Source organism: Pagrus pagrus, assembly GCF_965226575.1.
Source record: "Pagrus pagrus genome assembly, chromosome: 8".
In the NCBI taxonomy this organism is placed as follows: Eukaryota; Metazoa; Chordata; class Actinopteri; order Spariformes; family Sparidae; genus Pagrus; species Pagrus pagrus.
Genome location: NC_140192.1, coordinates 370,037 through 389,025, shown reverse-complemented (window position 1 = coordinate 389,025; position 18,989 = coordinate 370,037). Strand labels below are relative to the sequence as shown.

Below are 18,989 nucleotides of genomic sequence, written 5' to 3'. Positions count from 1 at the left end.
CAGCTGAGACTGAGTTCACCTCAGTAGCTTAATGCTAGTTAACAATGATTAAGTTGTTATCAGCACATCAGCACTGAAAACCACCTCAATCCAACACTGACTCACTCTACAGGCTACTTGATCAATATCCAGATGTGGGAGGTCACAGCACATGTTCTGGACTGAGTTTCAGTAGCTACAGCGTAATAAAGACACAATGAGCTGATGAAATAGTTTCACATCACAGGACAGGTTTCCAACCTTTTCCCAACAAGCAGCCATGTTGGCTGCCTCGTCACCGCTCAGATATCTGAGTTGTTCGCAGCTTTACCCAAAATAGATGTATCTCTATTTTCTGAGGTTGTTTGCAAAGTAAATATTAGACACATGTCCAGAACTGAGTTCCTCACACATCAATCATCTCATGGCCCCTCAGATGTACCTGGCGACCCTTCAGAGGGGCCCGACCTCCAGGAACCACTGACCTCCAGTAACTACTGACCTTCAGTCACAGGAGACATTTTACCACATGAAGCTGACAATACCTCTGTACTTTCACTGAACTAGGATTTGAATGTAGCCTCAGACATTTAAGTATCTTTAATATAATTAATACTTGTTGCTGTAGAAACCTTTGCCTGATGAAATACAGAGTGAAACTGGACCGATGACGGTTGGATGTCAGGTGGTCAGGACACAGAGTTGAGACGGAGCTCCGGAGGTTTCACACGTCTTTATTTCTAGTTCACAGTTTGACATTCGTCTCTTCAGGCCTGTGATACAAACACATGATCCAGATGTTTCCTGACAGCAGAGCTCTGAAACAAACAGCAGCACTGAGGAGGAGCTGCTGCTCACCAGTGAGAAAGAACTAATGACCCAGAGATAATTAGAGTCATTCAGTTGTAATCAGCTGGACTCAGAGGAAGTCTTTGGTCTCAACTTTCCATCCTGAACTCAGACTGATCCTGCTCAGTGTTCAGCTGAGAGGTCCAGTTTGACATTTTTGTAAATATTATCATCTTTGTTTCTGAGAGTGAGGTCTTCAGATAAATCTCAGTCTCATATCTCTGTCACTACAGAGCTGCAGTCAGAACGTGGTTAGCCTAGCTTAGCATAAAGATTGAAAGCAGCAGTTTAAACAGTTCAACGGTATTTCTCTAAATGTTAGCGAGGCTGAACACGTCCTGGTCGTACAGAAATGACTCGGACTCCTGGAGCCTGAGCCGTCAACCCGAGGGGATGTTCTCTCCAATCAAAGATCATTTATGTCAGTTTATCATTCAGTCAGAACAGGATGAAGGCTGATGACTGCAGGTTTATGGGATCTGAGAGGCTGCGTGTTGAGTTCAAGCTTCAGGAATGAATGAGGGAAGAAGAGGCCCGATGGTTGCGGGACAAATACATTAGCATGTTTTATGAAAATTCAAATTATGAAGGACTGAGAATGGACCCCTGAGGAACCCCACAATCATGTTGCTCGGAGTCAGCAGCTGTTTGCTAACATGTTAGCCACAAATACTTTATAAAATGCTAATATGTCAGATATGATGGTGCGAAGCTGAATCTACTGTCCCTGGAGGACAAAAGGAAAATGTAATTGGGAATAATCAATATGGTTACTCATCAACTGATGAAGATCCTGAGGAAGATTTATTGCAAAAGTCAGATATCAGTTAGTGTTTTGATGCTGGCGTAGCATCTGATGATGTGTTTGACAGATTAGCCACATGGCTAGCTGCAAAGAGGAAAAACAACATTTTTTGGGCAACAGTAAGGCAGTTAGAAGCTACAGCTAACAGAGCATGATTAGCACAGCTGCTGTTAGCATCTTTGTAAAACTGAATTCTCCTCATTCTAACCTTATTTTTGGCTTTAGTAAGTTTCCCTCCAGACAGGAAACCAACTGTGAATCTTTAACGTCGGGACCTTCAGTCGCAGCTGAGAACTCATTTCCTTCACAGATCATGAGAAAATATTCAGAAGATTGTAAATTAATCAGACAGGTATTCATATCTAAACTGATTTTTCTGAGGTAAAGTCTGTTTTTATTCCTATCCCCTAAATGCCTTGTGCTTGTGAGCTAACAAGCTAACGTTAGCTATGCTGATGTAGCCAGATGCTCATGTGGCTGATTTAGAAGGTACCACAAACTACTGATTTGGTTCGCAGCATTTAGCTGCTCTGACGTGCTGAGGTTTGTACTGATGTCATTTATTTTCTGAAGACCTTATAGTTTAATCATTTATAACAAATTGTTGAGTTTATCATCTTGGTGAATTTACTGTTCTCATCCATTAATTATATCACATCAGATCAAATCAATTGTTAGCTAAATCGAGGCAACTGCAGCGTTTTCTGGCACTAGTAGCATTAAGCTAGTAATGCTAGCCATACTAGCCATTTTGTTTTTTCAATCTGGATAACATTAAATTAATTTATTTAATTTTTGTTATACTTACATTAACCTGTGAGCTAACTGCTCTTTAGCTCATTAGCAGCATATTTCTGAATTAATTGTTTAAAGTAAAACAATTTAAGAAATTCTCAGCAACAAATGAGTTAGCTTGTAAGCTAACTGAAGCGTAACATGCTACAGTGGTTGTCAGCGTTATCATTCTTGACCGCTGTGTTCTGAATGAAATTCCTGACACTCGCAGGTTTAGTTAGAGGCTGAGGTGCAGCTGTGAATTAATATAGTTTATTATTTGTCTTGTTAAGAGCGACTGAAGGTCCTGATGTGTTCAGATCAGACGTGGAGGTCAGCGTGGCGAGTCAATTAGCATTAGCCTGCTAACACCTGGAACACCTCCTCTCTCCCTCCCTCAGTACTCTGGCAGTGTCTCATCGTAGTCCATGATGCTCAGCTCGTGTCTCCTCTGTCGGACAGCGAGCGTCAGGTCAGCAGGGGGCGCTGCAGGTCCAGAGGCTGGGGTCCGGGTCTGAGCCTCCATCTGAGGACTGCCTGCGAGGAGGGTGGTCTCCTCTGCCTCCTGACCCAGAGGAAGACTCTCTGGCTGGGCCTCCTCATCCTCCTCCTCCTCCTCTTCCTCTTGCTCCTCCCCTTCCGGTTGCCCATCCTCCTCCTGGCTGTGATTGGTCGGTCTGAACAGCTGTCGTGCACGCTGCTCCAGGAAGGAGCCGACGGCCAGGGGGGAGTCGATGGGGGAGAGGGAGAGAGGGGAGGAGGAGCAGGAGGGGAGGTGCAGGGGGGAGGTGGAGAGGGCGTCCACGCCTCCGTTTATTATACCAACAGAAGAAGAAGAGGGGGGGCGGGGCATGTGGCCGCCCAGAGGAGCAGGTAAAGAGACGCTGCTGCCATTTGACCTGAGGGCAAGAGAGAACACGTGATTAAGCTGTGTTCTGATTGGTTCAGACACCTGTGACATCACTGACCTCTACCTGCTGCAGACGTCTTGAGGCCGGCTGTGAGTGTGAGAGTCCAGCTGGACCTGACTGTACAGGTGAAGCATCTCCGTCTGAAGAGTCTGAGAGAGTCTCCTCAGAGACACACAGCGACTGTCACAGGCCGCCAGCTCCGCCCTGACACACACACACACACACACGCACGCACACACAGACACACAGACACACACACACATTTCTGGTTATTTCTCTTCCTGGACCAGATCAGGTCGGAGGAGTCTGATTGGCTGCCTGCAGGTGTGTTTTCAGACGCCACCTGTCTGTCTGACCAACCAACCTGCTCTGGGCCTTCGTGTCCTCCATAAGCTTCTTCTGGTCCAGGATCAGCTGGTCTTTCTTGGCCAGCTGGTTCTCCAGCTCTGCTATCCTGTGATTGGCTGCTTCCAGCTTCTGTCTCTGCAGGACGTCACTGTCCTTCAGCCGCTGGTACTCATTACCCACACTGCACTGCAGCATGGACGCCTCCTGGAGACATAAACACACACAGCTCAGTGTGGTGAAGAACTGAACTGAACACCAATCAGCTGTCAGCGTTCATCATCTTCAGTGGAATGTGTCGACTCAGCCTGATGGAGATGATCCATCTGGTGCGTTCAGGTGCACGTCTTAAACTCTGACATGTACACTTCATACAGCTACGTGCTCCAACAGGGATGTCATGGTGTGTGTGTGTGTGTGTGTGTGTGTGTCTGTGTGTGTGTGTGTCTGTGTGCTCACAGTGCAGCAGTGTGTCTCTGCTCCCTCCAGCTGTCCCTTCAGTCCTCTGTTAGTGTCTCTCAGCAGGACGAGCTGCTGGTTCAACAGGAAGATCTGCTGCTGCAGCTGCTCACTGCTGCACAGCTGCAACACACGGATCAATATATCTGATATCTATCTGACAGTAACGGATCAATAGTTCTATCAACACATGTTTTCATCCCTTATCTAGTTTTAATTGGTCAGATGTATTTACACTCGTAGCAACAGGAAACATTAAAGAGAATCAACCAGCTGTGGCACCGGAGTAACCGCTAACTGCTGCTAGCTGTAGATGCTGTTAGCTAGTTAGCTGGTTATCATGCTAACTACAGTAGATATCTCTGCAACCATAGACATATATACATAGACGCCGCATGACGTGCTGGAACGTAACCCAGCGTCGCCGCCATATTGGATGGGTCTCCTCACTCTCGGCTAGCACCAGAGTCAATCGGAGTCAACGGAGAGCGAGCAAATTGCCGGTATTTTGTGCAGCTTACGGTTGCAATAACCGGCGTAGTATTGACACCAGATCACGTGGGATTACCTTCACAAGTAAGATTGAACAATAATTTTGGTTATTTTACCATTTATAACATTTTGTCATCGTAACTAACGTCACTGACGTGTAACGTTATTACAGCAGGAACTGGTACTCTCTCTCATTGTCTCTTGCTGCGTTTTGTTGTTTCTTCACATTTTGAAGGTTTCCCAGTGATACAGGCTTGAGGAGGCAATGGGAAGTTGCCATCAAACGGGAGGATTTTGTTGTGACCGAGTCGTCTAAGCTCTGCAGTGAGCACTTCAAGCCTGGTGATTTTGACAGGACGGGTCAGGTTGTCAGGCTTAGAGATGGTGCGACTCCATCTGTCTTCAACTTCCCACCTCATCTTCTCAGAGTAGGTGTATTTTACTCTACATGCTAACAGAGATGTCTATGAATCATATGTAAAACAAAAGTTAATATCACACTTTGCTAAACATGGTTGTTTGGTTTTTTTACCGTTAGTTCTTCCTGCATGTTTAGGAATTAGTGATGTATTGTGTTTTACAATACACTGTGGGATTTTTGATGAAGTTGTTTTTAAGTATTACGTTTGTTATATTTTAGCCTGTAGTGACGAGGAGCACAAAAACTTCAAGGAAAGCTGAAGACCTTTCTTGTCCTTTCTACCAGTGGACCTCTCTTTCTTTTTCACTCTCTGAAATCAACGTGTGTGTGTGTGTGTGTGTGAGAGAGAAAATTAATTCAAATGAACAATCAAACTTATTTCTTTATTAAAATATAAAATGAAGCCGCGCTGATACGTCCGCTCCAATAGGAAGCGTCAGTCAACGAGGCGTCTACGTATATATGTCTATGTCTGCAACACAGTTCAGTACTTTTCCTCACTCTATGTACTGCACCTTTAAATGACATCAGCCAATGGGAGCACCCCTCACCTTGAGTGACAGCTGGGTCAGCTGGTGTTCTGCATTGTAAGCCTTGTTATTGGCTTTCTGAAGCTCCGCCTCCAGATCCCTCAACTTGCTTTGACACTCCTGAAGCTCGCTCTGAAACAGCCAATCACAACACAGGAGGGTTTAAAGCAGCCAATCACAACACAGGATTAACATAACTCTTTGTGTGTGTGTGTGTGTGTGTGTGTGTGTGTGTGTGTGTGTGAGCGTGTGTGTGTGTGTGAGTGTGAGCGTGTGTGTGTGTGTGTGTGTGTGAGCGTGTGTGTGTGTGAGTGAGTGTGAGTGTGTGTGTATGAAGGTATATCAATGTCAAAACAACCAGAGAGATGCGCAGCAACGGGTGTGTGCACGCATGAGAATTTTGTTATGCGTGCGTGCGTGCGTGCGTTGTTACGTGCAGACTGTATTTCACGCGTAACAAGAAGCTGCGTGCGTACGAAGCAGCGTGCGCACGTCTGTCTGTCACTGTTTGACAAATGTTGTCACGCGTTCACACACGCGTGCGGTCGCAGTTTCTGATGTGCGACCGGAAGTTGATTTGCACCGTGCGCAGCACACCGCGTACTTAGACGCCTCGCGTAGTTGTTCTGTGTTCCATGTTCATCCAGTAGATGGAGCCATCGATCCAATACGAGATACAGACATACAGACTTTTACATGACATGATTCATTTGTTCCATGAAGACAGAGAAAGAGTTCTGTTGCTGTTTCTTTTACTTTGTTTCTCACATAAGACACAAAATCAATGACAAACATTTGCTAGTTAACCACGCCCCCCGCAGGTGATCACTTCATTGAGAACTGCTGGGACTGCTGGAGAGGTGCGTTAGGTTTGTGCACCTGAACAGCTGCAACACACTCCCAGGACTTTTGTTGGGAGGGGCGGGGGAAGCACGCACTTTTATCAATGATCCACCGTCCTGGTCCCACTGAGGACTCGAGCAGCAGCGTTTTTTATACATACATATATATATACATATATATATATATATAAATAACAAAAAAACACTTCTCCTCCTTCTCATTCTTCTTTTATAATTCTGGCAGCAGTGTCTGGCTCACTGCTGCCTCCCCTGGTTGACGACACTTCAATAAAATGAAAAGTCCAACTACGCGAGGCGTCTAAGTACGCGGTGTGTTGCGCACGGTGCAGATCAACTTCCGGTCGCACATCAGAAACTGCGACCGCACGCGTGTGTGAACGCATGACAACATTTGTCAAACAGTGACAGACAGACGTGCGCACGCTGCTTCATACGCACGCAGCATCTTGTTACGCGTGACATAGTTTGCGCACGTCATTTCCGCCTACGTGTGAGCGTGTGACAAAAATGTTCAATTATCTTCATGTGAGCGTTAATGCGTGCGTTCGCATAAAAACGCATGAATGTTACACGTAGTCACTACGCGTCGTGTGATTACCGGCGTGCAGCAGTCATACGCGTGAACGTGCGTGTGAACGGGGGACCATTATAAGTCAATGGGGAAACTACATTACACGTCAGGCACTGCTCGCTGCACAGGCGTCAAAGCACGCGCGTGTGACACGTTCAGTTGATAGGTGCGCACGCATTATGACACGATTCTACCGCCATAGTGTGTGTGTGTGTGTGTGTGTGTGTGTGAGTGTGAGTGTGAGTGTGTGTGTATGGCGGTAGAATCGTGTCATAATGCGTGCGCACCTATCAACTGAACGTGTCACACGCGCGTGCTTTGACGCCTGTGCAGCGAGCAGCGCCTGACGTGTAATGTAGTTTCCCCATTGACTTATAATGGTCCCCCGTTCACACGCACGTTCACGCGTATGACTGCTGCACGCCGGTAATCACACGACGCGTAGTGACTACGTGTAACATTCATGCGTTTTTATGCGAACGCACGCACGCACGCACGCATGAAGATAATTGAACATTTTTGTCACACGCTCACATGTAGGCGGAAATGACGTGCGCAAACTATGTCACGCGTAACAAGATGCTGCGTGCGTATGAAGCAGCGTGCGCACGTCTGTCTGTCACTGTTTGACAAATGTTGTCACGCGTTCACACACGCGTGCGGTCGCAGTTTCTGATGTGCGACCGGAAGTTGATCTGCACCGTGCGCAACACACCGCGTACGTGAACGCCTCCGTAGTCGGCCTTTTCATTTTATTGAAGTGTCGTCAACCAGGGGAGGCAGCAGTGAGCCACACACTGCTGCCAGAATTATAAAAGAAGAATGAGAAGGAGGAGAAGTGTTTTTTTTGTATATATATATATATAGATCAACTTCCGGTCGCACATCAGAAACTGCGACCGCACGCGTGTGAACGCGTGACAACATTTGTCAAACAGTGACAGACAGACGTGCGCACGCTGCTTCGTACGCACGCAGCTTCTTGTTACGCGTGAAATACAGTCTGCACGTAACAACGCACGCACGCACGCACGCATAATAAAATTCTCATGCGTGCACACACCCGTTGCTGCGCATCTCTCTGGTTGTTTTGACATTGATATACCTTCATAGTGTGTGAGTGAGTGTGAGTGTGTGAGTGTGAGTGTGAGTGTGAGTGTGTGTGTGTACCTTCAGTCTCTGGTTGTCTCTCTGCTCGTCCTGGCGCTGCAGCAGCAGTTGTTGGATGTGTGTGTGCAGCTGCTGGGTGTGTGTGTGTGTGTCGTGCTGCAGCTGTGTGTATCGTCTCTGTTCTTCCTGCAGACTCGTCTTCAGAGATCGAATCTCTTCGTCCTGAACGCTCAGCTGACCCTTCTGCAAACAACCAAACAAAAATGAAACCTTCACAATCATCACTCAGTGTTTACTGTGTGTTTACATGTGTGTGTTACCATGGCGACGCTGTGCTCCTCCAGCGTGGTGGCGTTGATGATCCTCCGCAGCAGGCGGCGGTTTCTGACGGCGTGTTGTTGACGTTTGAATCGTTCGTACTGCAGCTGACCATGGACCAGCAACAGCTGACTCCTCAGAGACTGAAGCTCCTCCCCCTGGGCGGGGCCTGACACACACACACACACACACACACACACACACACACACACACACACACAGTGTGTTTTATTCCATCTGACATGTTGCTCTTTAGTCTAATGGTGATGCGTTTAAAGCCCAGCAGAAAGTCTGGAGATCAGAATGTTGTGCAGATTTATTTCTTTAATATCTTTTAAAAATTATAGAATCAGAAAAACAAAGTCTTCATTGATGTTTATTTCTCGTCAACCTGTAACAGAGGAAACTACCAGCTCCTCGTCTGAGCCTCTGGGTGGCGCTAGAGGAACACAGAGCAATCACTGAAGCAGTTAAAGCAGTGATTGTCAACCTTCAGATCCGGTGCACCGCCTCAGATGAGCCAAGTCCGACATGTACCGACATTGTGACTGCGTGTGCAGACTGTGGCTGTGTCTCATTTCAGGGGCTGCATCTTCGCAGGACGCATTTGAAGACCAGTTACGTCCCAACGCTGCGCGAAGGCCGTCCCAACACAAGGCTCCTTCAAATGCAGCCTTCTTTTCCCTCTTGTTGGAGGAAGCTACTCTCCTTCACAGCCTCACATTTCCCATAAGTCTTTGCGTGCTGCAGCGCAGTCCCGAAAAAGAAGAAAGAAAGAAAGAAAATGGCGACATCAAGTGGCGCAGATGTCACATTTAAATGTGAGTATTGGGTTTCTACTCCTTTGAACATCCAACGGCAGATATGTTAAACCTCAAACAGTTCAAATACTTGACGCTGGTGACGCTCAGCTTTAAAAGACATGTTAGACGTTCAGAGGTTGACTTACATCTTATATGTGATTGTGACTGTGGAGATGCTATAGACTATTTTTACTTCACATAAATGGACCAAGATGAAGAAAAGGAAGGAAAAGAAAGGATTAAAAGGAAAACCATAAATTGCTGTAGCTCAAACATAATCAATCAAAAGTCAAACTCTCTACTCTCTTGCTGTGAAGGTTAGGACGGGAACATCTGGTGACGCAACCAGGAAATACTCCGAAGGCGAGACCGTCCCATTCAACACCGGTGGACGAGTCCTTCGGAGGATGCAGCCCATGAATTGGGACACAGCTTGTATCCAGATTACTGTTGTGTTGTTTGCTAACGTTAGCGGTGCTCAGTTCACTGCCAGCTTGTGTTTGAACAGAGCTGCTTCATGTTCTCTCCTGCTGCGCCCTCAGACTTCCTGTCTGAAGCCACGTCTCACTCTACCTTCACTGTCTCACCGTCACAGTTCAGCTCCGACACAAGCTGTAGCAGCTGCAACTGAAATATTACAGGAAGACAAAACTTATTTTTAAATTATATTTGAGTATTTAAAGTCAACATTCTGCAGTTCTTTGAAAGCATTAACTAAGTTTATGAATGAACTTATTTCCTTTTTAAACACACATCCTCGGACCACTAGAGGGAGCTCTGTACCACTGTTTAAGAAAAGGATCAGTGTTTCCTCTGAGGAACGGAACATCTGACCCAGATGTGAGGACCGTTCATTGATCCGTTGTCGAGATGTTTCAGTCTGGACGGACGTGACGATGAGGAGCAGGTCAGGTCAGTCTGTTAGTCTGTTAGTGACGGGCGACCAGTTATTAACATCTCACTGCCGTCCAGTCACACCAAGCTGTGACCAACAGGCAGGTCTGTCAGGGTCCTGAAACATGGAGACGGCTTGTCCTCTGCATGGCGGCCATTTTAAGACCGCTCAGACTCAGCTGCACTTTTAGCTAAGTGCTAATGTTAGCATAGAGAATATGGTGGAATTCTGACAACATAATCCTGAAACAACAGGAAACGTGACACCGACTCATCAGTCAGCTCAACACATGAGACCAGCTCCAACCAACTGCCACGTTCATTTGCTTTATCAACAAATCAATCAATCAATCAATCAATCAATTAGTCAATCAATTAGTCAATCAATTAATGAGGTGAGTCTGAGGGTGTCAGTGTTAGTTTCAGGTACCTTTGGTTTTCATGCTCTGCTGTTTACCTCCAAAATGACTCCGATCCACCGACTTATTCACTGCTGACAACCTGCACACACACACACACACACACACACACACACACACGATGATCAGATTAGTTAGCACCCCCACCAGTAGCTCTGGTGTTGACAGAAATGTGTAACAGAACGTCTTCACCCTGTTTTCTCACAATATGTCACGTTCAGAGACCTTTATTCTGAAATCCCAGGTGAGCTTCCTGCCAGCTCTCAGCTGTTGTTGTCACCGATCAGGGTTTTTCCTGCGTTCAAAATTGCGTGGCGGCCGCCCCCAGCCAGAGCGATTGATATCGCTCTGCCCCAGCTCTATGGATGTTATTTTAACTGCAGTTGCTGCATCACGCCACTATGGGGGCGCTGTATCAACAGCAGTGCAACGGAAAGACCTGAAACAACTACCGAAAAGAAGCAGTTTTTTCCCGGTTTTTATCGGCGTCCTGATTTTTCCTTCAAAGTCTGGCGCTCTTCCTGGGGGCTTGGTTCAAACAGGTAAATATTGGCTTTTTTTTCATCCAAGCATGTCGTGTTTATTAAAAAAAAGTTTCCTGAGCAACGTTACTGGTTTTTAGCGTTGCAGATATGGCAGGAAAATCAGCTTTTTCTTTAAAAAGCGACCTCGCCAGGAGGAGAGTCAAGAGTCCAGGTGAAACAGTGCAGACAAATTAACGTGACAGGCAGTTAAAAGGGAATAATTCATGGTGGTGACAATATGTGGAAATTGTGTCAGGTCTGAAAGTAGCTCACAGACCGGGCCTGGCGATAGCCAGGGTCAGAATGCAGGACAGGACGAGTCGGCGAGGGTATGTTAGTCCGTTTCCAAGTCATTAGGAGCATAACAATGCAAAGCCAACGTGTACGTGATTTAAACATAGTTTTTTATTCATCTATCCAGATCTTCTCAAAAACACAGAGCCAGTGGGTTTGATAAGCAGTGGCTTAATCAGTTTACCTGGCTCAGGCATACTGAGGAAGGCATGCGTTGTTATTTATGCCAAAAGCACTGTGCCCGCCCTCGTGAGACAACCATCTACCAACTACAGGCTGGACACGTTGAAAAGACACGAGGTGACGGCCAATCATAAAGCAGCAGAAGAGAAGTGTATGAAAGAAGGTAGTACCTAAAAACACTCAACTATGAAAGTTACAAAAAACTAAAATAATATAGTTTTTTAAAGAAATAACTGGTTGTGTTTTTTGGGGAGGACACTGCAGCACAGGTGGACATGGACCACAGAGCACCTGAAGGCTGCTTCAAAATCATCTGAGTGTCTCAAGCAGAAGGGGCCCCACCACAGAAGCTATGAGCCCATCATCCTCTTATGCAAGCGCTTGGGCTGTGCTTATTTTGATGGTTTGAATGTATATTTAATTACATAATTGTTTATTGAATGTTTTTCACGTAATTGTTTTAAAATGAAGTAGGCCAACCTAATTACTGTTTGTTTTACCCCCAGGTCAGTGCCAACACCAAATACACAAGCAGCCATATAATTGATGAGATGGTGGAGGTCACTGGCCAGATTTTGGACGACCAGTTGGTGGCAGAGTTGTCAAAATCCCCAGTGTGGGGATTAATGGTTGACGAGACCACTGACATCTCTGTCACAAAGCAACTGGGTCTAGTTGTGAGGTAACATTACCTTGTACAATTAAATAAAATTGTGTATTAAAAATTACTTCAACTAGAGAGATTTTTTTTTTATGTTTAGCTTTTTAGGACCCAACCATGTGGGAAGCACTGCAGTCCAAACCAGGGCGCTGCATTTGGGTGCAGTGTCTGCTGCAACTCTGCATGACACCGTCCTGCGAGTCAGCAGAGATGACAAAATGCTGCCAACCAACAAGCTAGCCTCCTTTGCAAGTGACGGAGCTGCAGTAATGATAGGTGAGTTTTCTTTTTTTTTGCATTTACCTTTTCGTTAACATTTAATAAGATTGACAGAGTGATTGTTTTTTTAATTATTTTAGGGAGAAAGACTGGAGCTGGGAAGAGACTCCAGGACTCATCCCCTGGCCTGATAACCGTGCACTGCGTGGCACATCGACTCAATCTGGCAGTGTCAGACTGCATTAAGGGGCAGAGGGCAGTTCAATACCTCACCAAATATGCCAGGACTGTTGGAACTATCTTCTGGTTCTACCGGGCCTCCAGTAAGAGGACCAGCAGTCTCAAGGACATGGGGAGGCTTTTTGAACTCCCCCAATATTCAGTGCTAGATTATTCAGATCCATTTTTGCTTTTTTTGTCATATACTAATGGATATTTTGTAGGGCGGAAACGCTACCAGATGGGAATCTAATAAGGAAGCAACAGATGTGATGCGCCGAATTCTGCCTGCTCTCATCGCGGACCTCTCACTCCAAGCCCGGAATGAGCCGACCGCAAAAGGACTGTATTCCTTTGTAAAGGACAGGTTCTTCCCCCCTGGCCTGCGCCTAATGCAACTTGTGCATGAAAAGATCCACCGGCAGTTTTTGGTTTTTCAAAAGAGAAACCTTTTTTTCTCTCAGGTGGAGCAGGAGGTATGAGATCAATACCATAGTCCTTGGGTTTCCTGTTAATTGAAATGCTGTTACTAGCTGAGCTGTTGCGTTTTATCTCAGGTCACAGTGCTGAAATCATCACTGGCACAGCTGAAAGAGAGCAACATGGTCAAAGACCGCTGGCAGGCATGGCTCCAGTCTGATGCTGGTCTGAAGCCTCTGCAGGAAGAGGTCCCTGCATATTTCCAAGATGATGTGTGGGAGAGCTTCAAGAACACTGTATGTATTAGGAATGTATTTAATGTGGACAGAAGGACTGTTTTACCTTTTTTTAAAAATCTTCTACAGGTGATGGAGCCATTTCTGACTGCACTGACTGAGAACATCGCAAACAGATTCCCAAACACCGGCAGTTTGTCTGTGAACACTTCAGTGTGTTCTCTCCCAGACAAATTTTGGCAAACTCTAGCACAGAGTATGGGGATGCTGAGATGAGGACACTGGCTGAGCAGTTTCCAAGACTAAGGGAGTCTGACCAAAAAAGAGTCTGGCAAAAATCAGGCCCATCCTGTCTCAAAAAGACGCAGAAAAGCTAGTCCATGCATTTGTTACTTCCAGACTGGACTATTGTAATTCTCTATTATCAGGCTGCCCTAACAAGTCTCTAAAGAGTCTCCAGCTGGTCCAGAATGCTGCAGCACGTGTACTGACAGGAACTAAGAAAAGAGATCATATTACTCCTGTACTGGCCTCTCTGCACTGGCTCCCTGTAAAATCAAGAATAGAGTTTAAAATCCTTCTCCTCACTTACAAAGCTGTCAATGGTCAGGCACCATCATATCTCCAGGAGCTCATATTACCCTATCACCCAACTAGAGCATTACGCTCCCAGAACGCAGGATTACTTGTAGTTCCTAAAGTCTCCAAAAGTAGAATGGGAGCCAGAGCCTTCAGTTATCAAGCTCCTCTTCTGTGGAACCATCTTCCTGTTTTGGTCCGGGAGGCGGACACCCTCTCTACCTTTAAGAGTAGACTTAAGACCTTCCTCTTCGATAGAGCTTATAGTTAGGGCTGGGCCAGGACAGGCCTGTCCTGGACCAGCTCTTAGTTATGCTGCTATAGGCCTAGTCCGGGGGACAATGACACACTGAGCTTCTCTCTCCTCCTCTCCTCTCCATCTGTATACATTATGCCTGTATACATGCCCCATCTCTGCATGTCACTGACTTGCTTCTTCCCCGGAGTCCTTGTGCTTTCTAGTCCTACAGGCTCCCTTGGATCCTGGCCGCACCCGGGTCGTGGATCGTGGATGCGCCCACTGCTATGGCCCTGCCTGATCGTGGATGCGCCCACTGCTATGGCCCTGCCTGATCGTGGATGCGCCTACTGCTATGGCCCTGCCTGATCGTGGATGCGCCTACTGCCATGACCCTGCCTGACACCCACCACTACTGTCGCTAATATTAGTCACATCTCTGTTACATACGTTCCACTACTATTATCGTACTGCATTGCTACATACCATCCTTGCCATTGATCATTACTACTGTTATCACTAGTAATCACATTTCCATGTGCATTTAATCATTATTGCTGTAATACATCTTTGTGTACTTTCACTCCTGTCAACCATCGCTTATAATTGAATACATTGTGATCTCGTTGATCTGCTCTGTACATGCGACATCTATTGCACGTCTGTCCGTCCTGGGAGAGGATCCCTCCTCTGTGGCTCTCCCTGAGGTTTCTTCCGCATTTTTTTTCCCTGTTAAAAGGGCCTTTTTTTGGGGGCAAGTTTTTCCTCACTCGAATCGAGGGTCGAAGGACAGAGGGTGTCGTCTCTGTACAGATTGTAAAGCCCTCTGAGGCAAACTGTGATTTGTGAATTTGGGCTATACAAATAAAATTTGATTTGATTTGAATTTGACCTGTTGTCTGAGTGGAGCTCCTACAGACTGAGGGTGGGGAGTCCTGATCTGAAGGTACTATATATTAAGTTACATTAACTGTATCACCACAACAGTCTGGTTTTACTGAATCATTTCATCTTTGTTTTCACTCTGCTTTTATTCAGACCAAATCCCTGGAGGAGGTGCTTCTGTGGCTTGTATCTGTATCGCTGTCTCCCACCCTAAGCCTTGCAGCTGCTGTCCAGGCTGCCGGTGTGGAGAGGCTCTTCTCTGCACTCAAAATTGTAACATATGATTGAAAACACTATCACTCTTCATGTCTGTATCAGAATAAATACAAAAATACTTAATGCATGAATTGTTTTGTTTAAGGTGAAGACACCTCTGCGCAACAGACTGAAGGAGAGGCACTTGGATGTGTGTTGCGAGGTGGCCATCGATGGACCAGACCAGGAGGCCTCGGACTACAAGGAGGAGATTCTACCGAATGGAAAACAGGAGGCTGAGATGTTCCGTCTGGTTGCGAGATCTGTGGATAAATCAATTTAAGTTGGCACCTTATATTTGTATGTTTATTGTTTTAATAAAAGAATGCTTTAACATGATAATCGTCATATTCTTATTAAAACTCTTAACTAAAAAATATGTTGCCTGTAAGAAAGTGAGTCAGTTGAATGCACAGAATACATGCACGCACATGGTCAGGACGGTACCACCTCTGCCTCAATCTGAGCCAGGAAACCCTGAGCGATGACGTTGATATTCCTCATAAAGCTCACGACTGTGTGGCTGTCGCATCATGAAGCACCACTGTGTCGCTCATTGGTTAAGCTAACTGCTAGCCCTGATAGCTCACGTGTGTTCCTTCTGTTAGAGGAACACAATCGATCACAATCAAACTGTAACATTCACCATCTCCACGGCAACCGTCTCACCTCCTGCTGAGGCCTTCATGGGCTTCGTGCCCGTGGACGATCAGCTGGTCCAAAACCTCCAGAGGAGAGACGGAGGTGTGCTCGTCCTCCCTGTCCTCCCCCTCTCCTCCCTCCTTCGGCTCACCTGCTGCTCTCTCTAGCACCTCCTGCAGCACAAACCAACACCCATAAAGGGTCGATCAATAAAGGGTCGATCAATAAAGGGTCGATCAATAATCAACAGCAGCTTCAGTTCTCTTTAATAACAGTGACTGCTGAACTTCATCTGCAGATTCTGATTTTCTTCTGAAATGAAACTGAAGCTTTTCACAAACCTGTAGTTTCTTCTTCAGTCACAGTAACTAAGTGATGTTTATTATAAACAAACAGTTGGTTAATTAAGACAATTAGGATATTTGTTTGTTTGTTACACTGAGTTATGAAAAGAGAAAATATGTGTGAACCTCTCAGATGATGTTTTATCACCATGAACTGATGAAGGTCTGATGATGCAACACTGCACATTCTGTTTCTATCCGACACCAGGAAGAGATTCTGGTTTCTTCAAATCATCTCAGATCAAATCTCTGAGTTTTCAGTCCAACAGAACAGATTCTGTGGAACACGATGAACAAACATCACGTCTGCTGTCTGAAAACCTTCTCGTGGTCCAGCTTCAGATTACCTTCGTCTTCTTCCCGATGAAGAGTGTGGCGGCTCGGGGCAGGGCCAGCTCAAACAGCGGCTCGTACGAAGGGGCGGGGCTCTGCTCTGCGTGGGCGGAGCCAAACAGGATGGAGCCTCCGTCCTCCGTGGAGGGGTGAGGGGGGGTGAAGCAGAGAGAGATGGAGCAGGGAGGAGGGCGGAGGGCCGGACCTGACGAGGCCTCATCACGACCCGGGGTGGAGGTGAGGAGGGCGGGCTGGGAGGAGCTGGAGGAGGAGGGGGGCTGCTGGGAGGAGGTGGAGGAGGTGGAGGTGAGGAGGGCGGGCTGGGAGGAGCTGGAGGAGGAGGGGGGCTGCTGGGAGGAGGTGGAGGTGAGGAGGGCGGGCTGGGAGGAGGTGGAGGAGGAGGGAGGCTGCTGGGAGGAGGTGGAGGAGGAGGGAGGCTGCTGGGAGGAGGTGGAGGAGGTGGAGGTGAGGAGGGCGGGCTGGGAGGAGGTGGAGGAGGAGGGGGGCTGCTGGGAGGAGGTGGAGGAGGTGGAGGAGGGGGGCTGCTGGGAGGCGACCTCTGGAGGGAGACAGAGGAACATGAGATGTGGTTGAAAGCTCCAGAAGAAGATCATACGTGGACATTATTATCTTAATCTGAGGCTGGTTTCGAAACCACATACCACCGTACTGCGTCAGTATACACTGTATACTGCATACTGCGTCAGTATACACTGTATACTACATACTGCATACTACATACTGCATACTACATACTGCATACTGCATACTACATACTGCATACTACATACTGTATACTACATACTGCATACTACATACTACATACTGCATACTGTATACTGCATACTGCATACTACATACTGCATACTACATACTGCATACTGCATACTACATACTGCATACTACATACTGTATACTACATACTGCATACTACATACTACATACTGCATACTGTATACTACATACTGCATACTACATACTACATACTACATAGTGCATACTACATACTGTATACTACATACTGCATACTACATACTGCATACTACATACTGCATACTACATACTACATACTACATACTGCATACTACATACTACATACTACATTTTGGCCAAATCAGCACGTACGGGCAGTACAGTACATACTACAGTATGCGGTTTCGAATACAGCCTGACCTTCACTGTGGTCGATGACATCACTCTGGACTCCTCCCTCCTTCTCTGTGATTGGCTGGAAGAAGGATGACCCGTCCAGATCTGTGACCGACTTCACCTGCAGGAAGAGAAAGACTCCTTCAAAATAAAAGCCTTCCAGTGAAGAGAAGAGAGTGGAGCGTCGACCTGCAGTCGATCTCACCTGGTTGTTGTTGTCAGGAGTCAAACCACCATCTTGGATCTCTTCAGTCAGTGATGTCACTGGGACGGTGGCTGAGGAGGGACATTTCACACCTGGAGTTAGAGAGACAGAGAGACAGAGCGACAGACAGGGTTATTATTCAGGATCATCACGTGTTAACGACATGTCACACAGCGTCTCAAAGCGTCTCACAGCGTCTCACAGCGTCTCTAAGCGTCTCACAGCGTCTCAAAGCGTCTCACAGCGTCTCACAGCGTCTCAAAGCGTCTCACAGCGTCTCAAAGCGTCTCACAGCGTCTCACAGCGTCTCTAAGCGTCTCACAGCGTCTCACAGCGTCTCAAAGCGTCTCACAGCGTCTCACAGCGTCTCACAGCGTCTCATAGCGTCTCACAGCGTCTCTAAGCGTCTCACAGTGCCTCAGTGTCTCATAGCGTCTCAAAGCATCTCACAGCGTCTCACAGCGTCCCAAAGCATCTCACAGCGTCTCACAGCATCCCAAAGCGTCTCACAGCGTCTCAAAGCGTCTCAAAGCGTCTCACAGCGTCTCAAAGCGTCTCACAGTGTCTCACAGCGTCTCACAGCGTCTCACAGCGTCTCAAAGCGTCTCACAGCGTCTCACACTGCTTCACAGTGTCTCATAGCGTCTCAAAGCGTCTCAAAGCATCTCAGTGTCTCACAGCGTCTCAAAGCGTCTCAAAGCGTCTCACAGCGTCTCAAAGCGTCTCACAGTGTCTCACAGCGTCTCACAGCGTCTCACAGCGTCTCAAAGCGTCTCACAGCGTCTCACACTGCTTCACACTGCTTCACAGTGTCTCATAGCGTCTCAAAGCATCTCAGTGTCTCAAAGCGCCTCAAAGCATCTCAGTGTCTCAAAGTGTCTCACCTGAGATGGAGGCAGTCCTGCTCAGTGGGTGGGCGGAGCCTGTAGCAGCAGGTTCAGGAGGGGGCGTTGACAAACCACAATGTGAGGAGGGGCTCCATGTGACATCATCAGCCTGAACACAAACATGTGTGAGCGTGTGAGGGAGGAAGGAGGAGGGGGGAGAGAGGAGGGGGGAG

At 46.9% G+C, this 18,989-nt stretch overlaps 2 protein-coding genes across 8 annotated transcripts in view; one reads left to right on the top strand and one right to left on the bottom strand.

Moving 5' to 3' along the window:
* Positions 1-693: 693 nt before the first annotated feature.
* Positions 694-18,989, bottom strand: part of tsc1a (TSC complex subunit 1a) — a 24,613-nt gene continuing 6,317 nt past the window's right edge. Inside the window, exons 10-22 of one of the 2 annotated variants that reach the window (XM_084360418.1) lie at positions 18,814-18,925; positions 17,930-18,021; positions 17,749-17,845; positions 16,590-17,134; positions 15,926-16,071; positions 10,555-10,625; positions 8,430-8,596; positions 8,170-8,352; positions 5,587-5,697; positions 4,123-4,245; positions 3,683-3,870; positions 3,382-3,522; positions 694-3,306 (exon numbers count right to left, since the gene is read on the bottom strand). In XM_084360418.1, coding sequence (XP_084216544.1) covers positions 2,805-3,306; positions 3,382-3,522; positions 3,683-3,870; positions 4,123-4,245; positions 5,587-5,697; positions 8,170-8,352; positions 8,430-8,596; positions 10,555-10,625; positions 15,926-16,071; positions 16,590-17,134; positions 17,749-17,845; positions 17,930-18,021; positions 18,814-18,925 — 2,478 coding nt within the window. In that variant the 3' untranslated portion in view covers positions 694-2,804. The remainder of the gene's footprint in view (positions 3,307-3,381; positions 3,523-3,682; positions 3,871-4,122; positions 4,246-5,586; positions 5,698-8,169; positions 8,353-8,429; positions 8,597-10,554; positions 10,626-15,925; positions 16,072-16,589; positions 17,135-17,748; positions 17,846-17,929; positions 18,022-18,813; positions 18,926-18,989) is intronic. The other variant, XM_084360419.1, reaches the window with a different exon arrangement.
* Positions 8,605-15,492, top strand: LOC311261618 (zinc finger protein 862-like). Of its 6 annotated transcripts, XM_084360421.1 has the most exons (10): positions 8,605-9,665; positions 10,788-11,947; positions 12,051-12,226; positions 12,306-12,481; positions 12,565-12,747; positions 12,868-13,119; positions 13,201-13,359; positions 13,429-15,062; positions 15,155-15,274; positions 15,363-15,492. In XM_084360421.1, the coding sequence occupies exons 5-8, from the start codon at positions 12,703-12,705 to the stop codon at positions 13,573-13,575; spliced, it is 603 nt and encodes a 200-aa protein (XP_084216547.1). In that variant the 5' UTR covers positions 8,605-9,665; positions 10,788-11,947; positions 12,051-12,226; positions 12,306-12,481; positions 12,565-12,702; the 3' UTR covers positions 13,576-15,062; positions 15,155-15,274; positions 15,363-15,492. The 6 variants fall into 6 exon arrangements, 2 of the variants coding, with proteins under 2 accessions (XP_084216547.1, XP_084216546.1); XR_014623159.1 differs by having other exon boundaries at positions 8,605-9,248; positions 9,548-9,665; positions 12,565-13,119; positions 13,201-15,062; XR_014623160.1 differs by having other exon boundaries at positions 10,788-11,085; positions 11,489-11,947; positions 12,565-13,119; positions 13,201-15,062.